This window comes from Sinohyriopsis cumingii, chromosome 16, assembly GCF_028554795.1.
Source record: "Sinohyriopsis cumingii isolate HCF-2022 chromosome 16, ASM2855479v2, whole genome shotgun sequence".
NCBI lineage: Eukaryota > Metazoa > Mollusca > Bivalvia > Unionida > Unionidae > Sinohyriopsis > Sinohyriopsis cumingii.
In genome coordinates this window covers 14,874,356-14,886,808 of record NC_142976.1, presented here as the reverse complement: position 1 = coordinate 14,886,808, position 12,453 = coordinate 14,874,356, and the positions used below count along the sequence as shown (strand labels likewise).

The 12,453-nt window shown below is 32.2% G+C and overlaps 1 protein-coding gene across 4 annotated transcripts in view; it reads left to right on the top strand.

The window, feature by feature from the left end:
• The window catches only part of LOC149779972 (putative tubulin polyglutamylase TTLL9), a 96,716-nt gene that overhangs the window by 26,213 nt on the left and 58,050 nt on the right, over positions 1 to 12,453 (top strand). For 2 of the 4 annotated variants that reach the window (XM_089936689.1, XM_089936688.1), the window contains exons 4-5: positions 2,964 to 3,050; positions 5,066 to 5,110. In XM_089936689.1, the coding sequence (XP_089792815.1) occupies positions 2,964 to 3,050; positions 5,066 to 5,110 (132 nt within the window). The remainder of the gene's footprint in view (positions 1 to 2,963; positions 3,051 to 5,065; positions 5,111 to 12,453) is intronic. The other 2 variants (XM_089936692.1, XM_089936690.1) reach the window with 1 other exon arrangement.

Here is a 12,453-nt window from a genome sequence, read left to right as displayed (position 1 = left end):
GACTTTAACTTTGATGATTAAGTTTCATATTTAACTGGCTGTCAATAGTTTTCTGGTTCAGATTTCCCCTTGAATCACTTTATATTGCCAAGTATGGAGAATGTCTTTATTATATCATATGAATGTGGTAGTGACAAAACAATTGCATTCAGTGTGTAGAAAGGTTCAAACAAAGGTTTGTCTGTGGCTGGGAGTTTTAAAGGTTGCTCACTGCTTTCCAGTATGCCTCCAGTCAAAGTTCATTTTGAGGAGCTGGATACGATATGTAATCCCAAATTTTATTTTATTAGCCATGTTTTCTAATTTTATTTTATTAGCCATGTTTTCTTTGTATTAGGATATTGTTTTGTATTGTGATATGAACATGCATCAACTGCCGTTAGATATTCCTTTCAAAACATCTTGAATAACACAATAACAAAAAAAATACATATTGAGGGTTTCTCCCAAAATCATTTTTCAGTTGATTTCTTCAATATATCTCACCTCTGACAAAAGGTGTCTCAATTTTTATTAAAGACTTGAAAGACACTTTCATCCATTTATTACTTATAACACCCTCATGAAACATCCTGCATTTGGCCTTAAACTCTCCAGATTACATCAGTAAGGTAATCATTTAACAGCGTGATGAGTACTCATATTAAACTTAGTAATCTGATTGCTTGGTGTGAACTCATATTAAACTTAGTAGTCTGATTGCTTGATATGTACTCATATTAAACTTAGTAATCTGATTGCTTGATGTGTACTCATATTAAACTTAGTGATCTGATTGCTTGATGTGTACTCATATTAAACTTAGTAATCTGATTGCTTGATGTGTACTCATATTAAACTTAGTAATCTGATTGCTCTGTCACATAAGATTGCACCAGTATCAGATTCTAGTCCCCATTAAACTGGTTCCAGTTGGTTTCTGTAGAGTGGGGATATAATCCACAAATATACAGATTCTTTATAATATTAATAATAATAATAATAATAATAATAATAATAATAATAATAATAGAAATAATGAAAATAATAACAATAATAACACTGATAACAATACTACTACTACTACTACTACTACTAATCTTTTATTTTTCAAATGCTTTTTCAATAAAACTGTATGTGCAGTAGGCAGCCTTTAAAATGGTATTTTTGTCCTACTGACTGTAGAATCACATGTATGTTCAAACAATGATGATATTTGATCAAAAGTTAATTCATTCAAGTCATAACTGATTTCTTCATTCCTCTTAGTATCATAAACATCAAAGATTATCTTGAAACAATCTGAGAAGATTATCTCAAAACAATCTGACCTTGATTCAGTTATGCTCACCTAAGTGTGACATTAGTGACCTGTTAGCTATGCCCAGTACATATTGATTTTGCATGAGTGCAATATTATTGACCAGTAAGGTGTAAAGAGTAGTCTAGCAAATGTTGATCACTGGTGGACACAGTCAGTTTGTTATGGACAGCTCAAGCTCAGTAGGAAATTATGTTGTTGTTGTTGTGGGGTTTAACGCCATTTTCAGCACACGATAGGCTATACATGGTGGCCAGTATTAATGGTGGAGGAAGAACCCGGAAACCCCACTGGAAAGAACCACTGACCCATGAGAAGCTACTGGCAAGCTTTCTCACATACCCACATTGGCTGAATCCGAGACTCGAACCGGTGCAGACAGAGGTGAGATGGCAGTGATCCGTAACGAGTGATTCGTAACGGAAAGCACTTTAGACCACTCGGCCACTCGGGGCCCCGGAAATTATGTTAGAGATTAATGAAAGGTACTTAAGAATGATGCTCTGGCACAAATCAGCATGAGTCATAAAAATCAACAGATTGAAATTTCTAAGCATCTGAAATAATTCAGATTTAAATGTCAAGTGTCTAAACCTGAGGATACACATCTATTGAGGACCTTAATCTACTATGAAGTTAAAGGAGCATATTTTATGTATAGTATACAGTACAGTAAATGAATAATGTTAATATTTTTTAAACTGACATTTTCAGTACCCCTACCTACTACCACTGCCCACACAACAGATGTACATATTCATTTACATGTACATATTCATACACATGTACATATTCATACACATGTATGTATTCATACACATGTACATATTCTCACACATGTTCATATTCATACACATGTATGTATTCATACACATGTACATATTCTCACACATGTACATATTCATACACATGTACATATTCATACACATGTACATATTCATTTACAACATTTAGATTACATGGTAGTTTGGTATATAACATGATATGCAGTTACGGATCACAAAAATAGGGAGAGATGTATGATTTCATCTTGTGGCCTAGTCCGCTACTGAAATTTATCATATGGTAGCCCAGACACATAATTTTTCAGCTTCTGGACCCAAATAAATTCTAGATTTAGTTTCCTCCCCCACCCTTCCTCATTCTCCTCTCAGGATAGATGCAATACTTCTTATATGGTTAATTGGACAGAAATGCAAGTGAGTAGTTTCTGTGCAAGTTTCTGTAACTATTCTGTACTACAAGTAGGAATTAAGTTCATTTTTTAGAGTTCAAAGGTCAAGGTCACAACACTTAAATCTGTGTCATGGATCAGTATGTTTCTGTATAGCATTACCCAGTACAATTTTTTGAAGGCCAGGGTCACCCTTATGCATTCAGATTGATAGATTAAACCAATTTTATATCTTGAATGCCTCTCATCTTTTCATTGTTTTTGTAACCTCCTGAGTGAGAAATTCCAGAACTGCTTTGCCTGTATTCATTCCAATTTTTTTTTCTTTACTTTTAAATTACATTTCTTTCAGCAACCCAGAGAATTATAATAAGTTGTATTGGTAATTCACTTGGTGGTGATGTATGGGTGGGCAACAGACATGCTGTATGGGTTCCTGTCACTCTTTAGGTATATGAATTAATATGCATATTTCACTTGTACTTACAGAGACAGAGAGATTCGTTACAAGAGTTCCCTCCAGAACACCATACTGGATGTGTTAAGGGCCAGGCCTGGTTGGCAGGAAGTGCCAGGGTAGGTAACTCTGCCAGCAGAGTATTACTAATCCATAACAATACATCCAGGAATTAACTTCACCCTGCAGTTTTATTAAATATATATTAAAGGATTCACATTATACTATTGAAGCCACACATGATCTATCAGAATCACCATTCTGTTTGTCTCTTTGACTCTCTAGCTCCTGATTCACTAAATAACATTAGAAAGATTTTTGCCTCTTTGGCATACATTTTTGCTTAGTGATTTTTTAATACTGTTTTCTTGTGAAATTATTTTTGCATAAACACAACATTGTCATAAAATGGAATGAAGTTAATTAGTCTTCTTAAACTTTTTTCTGTAAAGGATGTCTTTTCCATTGACATTTTAATATGTTCACTACGAAGAATAACTGCATCCATTGGTAGCTTGCCTCTTACATCCCTTGCATGTTTTTTTTGAAAATGTTGCATGATTTTTGTTGTTGTTTAAAGTATCCATTATTTAACTATCCCAGTATTCAAATAAGTCTAACATTTGAACAAACTGGACTTTTGCCCATCTTACAAGTGTACAAGTTTTCATCATAGTTCTAGTTTCTGTCCAAAATTTGTTTCTATGTCTGTAAAGTAATTGTTTTAAATCAAACTATGAATACGTGTCAAGCTGGTTGTGTAGAGGTGTCCTTTGATATTTCAGGTTTCCAGCAATCAGTATTTTGTATGTTGTCATGGAAACAAAGTGTAGCATAAGTATAAATTTGATGATGCTTGCCTGTAGGGTGCTAAGTTAAGTACTGTAAAAATTGAGATAACTGCACTATGGAGTACTTTCATTAGAAGTCTTTACAGGGAGCCTGGGGGGGATATACTAGGTTATGCTTGAATTACCCAAGAAGTCACCAAATTTGCCATGAATTGTTTTATTATCTAAAGTACCAGAAGAGTGTTACATAGTGGAATTTTATGTTCAGGATTTGACTTATAGTGAACGTATAGTCATTATTCAGTATTAACTAGTATTTGCTTCTGAATTTATATTTTTTTATTCTTCACACCAGTAGCAGTCTGATTACTGTCAATTCATGCATTGCTACAGGTTCCTTTATCATTATGTGTAACCCCTTCATTTAAATGCTACGCAAACAGATGTCAGCCACTTCAAAGCAGAATCTCTGTAGATGGCAGCCATTAAATATTCCGTCACTGCTTTGGTTATTTTTAATGAATCAACATCTGAAAATTTATCACCATAAGCACTTCTTTCAATTATTGGTGCAAACATTAGATTATCATCTCTAAAGTACACACTTTTTATCTTTTGGTTTGAATTTTGAATATTTCTTGTATGAGACTTGGTATGGGGATGCATCTTGGGAGGACAATTTACCAACAATACAACAAGGTTTTGTTGAGAATTTTCTGTTTACTTTTCTCTTGGAGGAGCAAAGATGGTGAATATCACTCAGCATTGAATTACAAACTTCAGAAAACATTTAAAGGGAAAAATAATTTTACATCATCTAAAATCCAAACTACTGTATGGTCGTTTTTAGTGATCATTGTGTGCAAAGTAGGATGGTTTGGTGCTCTGTTGGAGTAGTTTACACCACTCAGTGAATATTGTGTTTGGTGCTCTGTTGGAGTAGTTTACATCACTCAATGAATGTTGTGTTTGTGCTCTGTTGGAGCAGTTTACATCACTCAATGAATGTTGTGTTTGGTGCTCTGTTGGAGTAGTTTACACCACTCAATGAATGTTGTGTTTTTTCTTTTTTAGCCATAGAAAGTTTAAAAAGTGAATTAATTATGGAGAGAACTAGACCAATAATTGATACACGTTCTATGCCCAGTAACTAACCCCATGTATCAGTTTTTTTGTGAATTTCATTGCACACCTTAATAAATTACTTTGTCCCTGATTATGATTTCAGTTGAATATTTAATGAATCACAGATCCTAAGCTTAGAGCTTAGATTCTATTTGAAAGCCATGAGTTTTGAGTCAGACTGTATTATAGTGTTTAATATTTTAATGGTATAATTGCAGACCAAATACTGTTAATGCTAACACACAACAAGGAAACAAACAGGGGTAAGTTTTCAGGTCTCCAAAGGTGTGAGAATTTAGTCTGTCTTTGCCTTCATGATACAGTCCCAGAAACTACATAAAAAGAAAGAGGATGCAATTCTAGTTTGTCTGTCTGTCTTTAATCACTTAGAGGAGAGAAATTCATTTTTAAATTATCTATAGGAAGAGAAAGTGTAAGTTCCTATGTAACCAAATTTTGATGTCAGATTTAGTAGTGTAAATTGTGCACCTTTATCAGTACATAAATATGTATGTATGTATGTATGTATGTATGTATGTATGTATGAGTGAATCAAGTTTATTTGTTGTGAAAAGATTTGACAAAACACAAATATGTCTTCAGGGTTACAATTTCCATTTTAATTTTGAGTCATTTAGACAATATAAGATTACGGATTGGAATAGACTATGCTGTCCTCTATTTTTTTAATGTTTTTAGTCAATTTTATTTTTAAAAAGTTTCTAGTTTGGTGTTTGGGGAAATTCTTAATTTCAGCATAGAGCCATAGATTACTATAATCTGAACCAAAATACCCTATAAAGCTAATATATACAAGTAGAATAAAAGTGATAATTCACTGGAGTGAATTATAAATTTTACTGCTGCATTGACAACAAGATAAGCATAAAATTTGAAGTTATTCTTAGACATTTATGTGACTGTGTGGCAAAATGGTGCCTTGCATGAAAGCCAACTTCAGTTCAAATCAAACAAGGCACTAATAGTTTTTTTCTTAATGTGTTATTTTACTTTGAATTAGGAGGGAGAATTGTGTAACTGTTTACATCTTCTGTAGGAATACTCATAAAACATAGCAAAACATAAATGGTAAACTGCAGACATTGTGCAGAATTCAGTACAGCTACTTCAGTCTGTTATACAGACTATACACAGTACATCTTGCTAGCCAATATGTTTATTATCTAATTTGTTTTTTAAGACTGTTATTTGGTTATTTGCCATATGATTTGTTACTTTTATATATATATGTGTGTGTGTGTGTGTGTGTGTGTGTATTAAAATCATTAATCTGCACTCCATTTATCCAGAAACCTCACTATCCAGACATATTTCAATGGGGACTGGATCCAGAAATTAGAAATGAAAATATAGAACGAAAGTATATAATTACTATAAAACTTGACTCACTAATCTAGAAATAATCTGTCCAAAAATAAGAAAATTTGAAGAATTGTAGGAGAAAATAGAGTCAGGAGGATAACACAGATTCACATATGCAAATCTGGAGGGTTGTCAATTTATCAATCTCCAACTGGTCAAATTCTAGTGGCACAACAAGGTTATAAATTGATCACGTAATCATGTGTGTGGAAAAATTTAAAGTAGTGTGACTGTAATATAACTAGCAATTGTATTAAACAATGTCTGTTTTTGCTTCTTGCCAACAAGGGTGTTAATAATTAAATAAACACACTGGCATTAAATCGTCCATTCTTTTGACATAAATTATGGTAAATAAATTGTGTTTGTCATTAAGTCTCTGTTGTTTACCAGTTATATGTAACAATCACAGTTTGTTGATATCTTTACAAATAAAATTGATTGATTTAAGCTTTTCAAAATAAAAAGTGGCATCAATTATTGGCTCATTAGCAGTTATAACAGTTGTAAAATATAACTTATAAAAATGACTGCATTTTATTAGTTTGCCATAACGCATTTAGCTGCAAGATATTACATGTATTATGGCGACACTATCAAACGATCTTAGATGAGTAGAGATGCCGGCCAGCATAAAGAAGATTTGCCCTTAATTGTTTAAACTTCTATTTATGTACAAGTGCTTGTTATAATAAAGTGAAATAAACACAAGTCATTAGACATACTCACTAATTATTTAAACTTTTATTGAATATACTTATATACTTATGCAGCTAGTAGATTCATGTATGATATGATGACATTGGAAAATAGAATGTGAGGGATTAAATTTTCCAGAAAACTCATTAATCTTATATATATATATATATATATATATATATATATATATATATATATATATATATATATATATATATATATATATATATATATATAACATTGACAAATAACGTGGCAAATAATAGTCTTTCTGATAGAAACTGGATCAAAAAGCTCATGTTGGTCGGGGAAATAATAGATATGAAAGAAAAATTGACAAACAATGGTGCAGAATTGGTGTGAAACCAGCTGGACACAAAGTCAATTACACAAACAAAACCAGAACAAAGCACAAAACACAAGAGCATGTTATTATACAAAATTCACAGGATGTTTTTGTGTAGATACATGTAGACGATTTAATGAAACAAGAACATGAGCTATTTTTTCCTTACAATTTTTTTTAGTTATTTGTTTGTATTCTCATGGTTCATGTATGTGTGTTTGATGGTTGGTTACTCCCTCAATGTCTGGACCCTATTTCACCTACATACATTCAAATTAGTATGTAGATGAATCTATTGGAGAGTAATTTAGCCAACCCCAAATTATCACCAAAATCATCCAAGCTACACAAGAAACATTTTTATTAGCTCTCTCACTGATGAAGAAATGACAGTATTCTCTATTAACTTTGTGATTTAAACATAAGTCTGCATAGATACACTCAAAGTTACTGGCATATTAATAAAAAAAACATGCCCAAGATGTAATGATCATGGCACAGTCTAGTGATGTTAACAATCATGTCACAGTCTAGTAATGGTTCAAGAGAGATAACCCCAAAAATGACAGCAGAATGGGCTTCAGCTTGAGTCACTTGCACCGTAATTTACCTACAAATATAAATATTGATACATCAATCCATTTTAACAAAATTAATATGACAGTGCCAAAACTATGGTGATGTTACCCAGTTTTTATGCTTTAGATATTCGTATTTTCAATGTTGATGCTTCTTAAGGCAAGTAACTAAACTATAAAGAAAACTAGGTGACTGAGACCTAATTTACACACTTGATTGACTTTTATTATTTTCTGCTTATTCTTGTATTATATTCTCAGTGTTTCATTAACACTTACTAAACATGGCACATACATGCATCTAAAGGATGGTAATTCAATCGTACCAGAAACTAAGTCAGTGTGACCTAATCATCATGCTTGATTGACTTTTGTATTTTCAGTTATTTGTTTATTCCACCCACAGTATCTGTTATCCCATTTCACCAAAACATAAAATTTATATGTAGATGCATCTGAATGAGAATAACTCAACCATTCCAAAAGTAGGTCATAGTGGCCTCATTTTCATACTCAAGTGACTTGTATTTTCATCCATACCTGGCTGTATATTATGCCCTACTCCATAAGCTTTCATGTTGGCCAGGGGATTATGTGGTTAGATGCCATCATTAACACACACCAGAGATGTACACATTTACTGTTTTGTTCACCTCCTGATATGAAACGTGTATTATTAAAGAGAGTTTGGCTTTATGTCACTAGAGACGATTGTATTTATAAAAGTCTTAAAAGTACCACAGTGTTCAAAAGTCTTAGATTAAAACTGAATGGTCTTAATAGTCCTATGGTGTTGAAAGGCTTTGTTCAATATTTCAATATTTGTTTGATATATTGAGCAATCTGAATCATGTTTTAAATGTCTTAAATTGTGAAATATTTTACCCAACACTGTTGCACAATTTTTGATGGTGGGTTTGGGTGCAGGCATTAATACTCTAGGGATTATAATTATTCTATGGCTTGTTCTGTCTCATTTGTATTACTACATCTGTATCAAGAAGGCATAACAATAAATTGTCTCACAGTCCCTATGTCATTTCTATCTCATGGCATTTTACTGGTACACCATGTATTCATTCTCACAACTGTGCAATATATTTCCTCATTGTTCTTAGTTAAAATGTTTATTATGTTGAAGCACATGTGATTAGTTAGGATTTAGATTTATTTTATCAGTCACATGTGATTAGTTAGGATTTAGATTTATTTTATCAGTTTAATGTCATTAGTTAGGATTTAGATTTATTTTATCAGTCACATGTGATTAGTTAGGATTTAGATTTATTTTATCAGTCACATGTGATTAGTTAGGATTTAGATTTATTTTATCAGTCACATGTGATTAGTTAGGATTTAGATTTATTTTATCAGTCACATGTGATTAGTTAGGATTTAGATTTATTTTATCAGTCACATGTGATTAGTTAGGATTTAGATTTATTTTATCAGTTTCATTTATGCTGCGCTATATGAACAAAAATGAAATAGAGATACCATAAAAACTCATTTTTTTGCAGGTCAGGTGTTGACAACATTTTTCATGCCTTCTTACTTTTCATATTGACATTTAATTCAGAGGCCACTTAATGGACACTGCTTCAAAATGTATCATTAGTTTATAGGATGAGTTTCAGCATCTTTATTATTGTTTTTCTTGCAGCACTTTCTTCCTGGAAAATTCTTAGCATAAAATGTTTGACCTTTTGAATAATTTATATACTCACAAGTCCAGTCCAACTGCAAACAACATACACCCTGATCTGCAATTGCATAATACACTGGCAGATCAGGGTCTGTGTTGTTTGTTCTACTAATTACTCCAGAAAAACTGCACAGACCCAGATCGCCCAGCACATTTTGCAGCGGCAGATCTGGATCTGTGAAGTTTGCATTTTAACTAGACTTATAAGTGAATATATATCATACATGTGCAAATATGGAAAAATTATCAAATTATGTGCCACTTTGATGTATTTAGCTATTTGTTACACTAGTGGTGTCTTCATTGGCATTATTAACCAGACTTTATTGGACAAGCTATACCAACTACATGTTTGTATATTGGACAAGCTATACCAACTACATGTATGTATATTGGACTAACTATGCCAACTACATGTATGTATATTGGACTAGCTATACCAACTATGTATATTGGACTAACTATACAAACTATGTATATTGGACTAACTATACCAACTATGTATATTGGACTAACTATACCAACTATGTATATTGGACTAGCTATACCAACTATGTATATTGGACTAGCTATACCAACTATGTATATTGGACTAACTATACCAACTATGTATATTGGACTAACTATACAAACTATGTATATTGGACTAACTATACCAACTATGTATATTGGGCTAACTATACCAACTATGTATATTGGACTAACTATACAAACTATGTATATTGGACTAGCTATACCAACTATGTATATTGGACTAACTATACAAACTATGTATATTGGACTAACTATACCAACTATGTATATTGGACTAACTATACAAACTATGTATATTGGGCTAACTATACCAACTATGTATATTGGACTAACTATACCAACTATGTATATTGGGCTAACTATACCAGCTATGTATATTGGACTAACTATACAAACTATGTATATTGGACTAACTATACCAACTATGTATATTGGACTAGCTATACCAACTATGTATATTGGACTAGCTATACCAACTATGTATATTGGACTAACTATACCAACTATGTATATTGGACTAGCTATACCAACTATGTATATTGGGCTAACTATACAAACTATGTATATTGGACTAACTATACCAACTATGTATATTGGACTAGCTATACCAACTATGTATATTAGACTAACTATACCAACTATGTGGGGCCCCGAGTGTCCGAGTGGTCTAAAGCGCTCACCGTCATGGATCACTGCCATCTCACCTCTGTCTGCGTGGGTTCGAGTCTCGGGCTCGGCAAATGTGGATATGTGAGAAAGCTTGCCGGTAGCTTCTCGTGGGTCAGTGGTTCTTTCCGGGGTTTTCCTGGTTCTTCCTCCGCCATTAATACTGGCCGCCATGTATAGCCTATCTTGTGCTGAAAAATGGCATTAAACCCTATAACAACAACAACAACAACCAACTATGTATATTGGACTAGCTATACGAACTATGTATAGTTCAAAGTGCTTCATAGGAACAATTTGTTTTGCTTATGTTTTCATTGAGATGGCAGTCACAATCAACTGACTGTCATTGATTTAAGTTTGTATATTTTGAATTTCTTTGAAAATTCCTATGATTATGAGGAAATTTGAGGATGTTTTTTAACTAATCAATATACATGGAATATGATGGTAAAATTAAACCATCTGAAAATTAATTTATTTATCACAAGTTTTAATTCTTTCTTCAGTCTTCATATTACAAAGATTATCATAAACAATGTTTTGTTTAATTCTTAATTTTATGGCAAAATTTGGTAATTTTATTTCAGTGTTACAGAGACTCTGTTTGTACACTGCTTCCACTACTATCAAAAATTTATCATTAGTTTATTCACTAGTGTTATAGATACATACAGAAGGAGAACCAGTTATATGAAGTAATTTTGAAAATACTGAATATAAAAGCTGTATTCCAGTAGACATGCAAAATCTTTCTGCTGTTTTGTCAGTTGAAAAATATAACTTGGTGGAAGAAATATATTTTAATTTCATGCTTTTAACAATATTTTGAAAACCAAACTGACTCCTAATTATTATATTGGTTGATATTGTTATTTTTTATTCAGCACATTAAATGGATGAATTCTTCTAAATTTTGAAGCAGTGTCTTTTTCAGACTATCTCTTATATATACTGCCAATTAACTAATTTTCATCAGGTATCAATTTTCATGGAATTTGAACTAGTACAAACAGGGAGTTGAAAAAGACAATATAAAAGAATTGATCTGTCCAGTACCTTACTTCATCCATAGATTAAGTACATATACTTGCATTGATCAAAATGCAATCTTCTGAAGAATGGCAGAGAAATATAATATGGAAACTAGATTTTTTACCGAGATGAGCAATGGCATAGAAATATAATATTAATACCACTGTTTTCACTAAGATTACCAATCACATAGAAATATAACATGGAAACCAGTGTTTTTACCAGGATAAGCAATGGTATAGAAATATATGGAAACCAGTATTTTCACCAAGATGAGCAATGACAAAAATATAAGATGGAAACTATTGTTTTCACAAAGATGACCAGAGGCATATAAATATAATATAGAAATGAGTGTTTTCACTAACATCAGCAATGTCACAGAAATATAAAAAGGAAACCAGTGATTTCACCAAGATGTTCAATGGCAATGAAAACAAATATAGCAACAATTGTTTTGACCAAGATCTTGGTCAGGAATAGAAATATAATGTAGGATTTTAATAAACATTGCTGTTAGGAAGAGTAGAATAGAAAGTAAGTTATGTTTACAGTCAGGTTTTAGCAACAATACTGGAAACAAAGTGATGGTACATATATTATTTATTGAGGTATACTGCACTCACTACAGTCTCTTGCAGCTTTAGTATTCTATTCAAG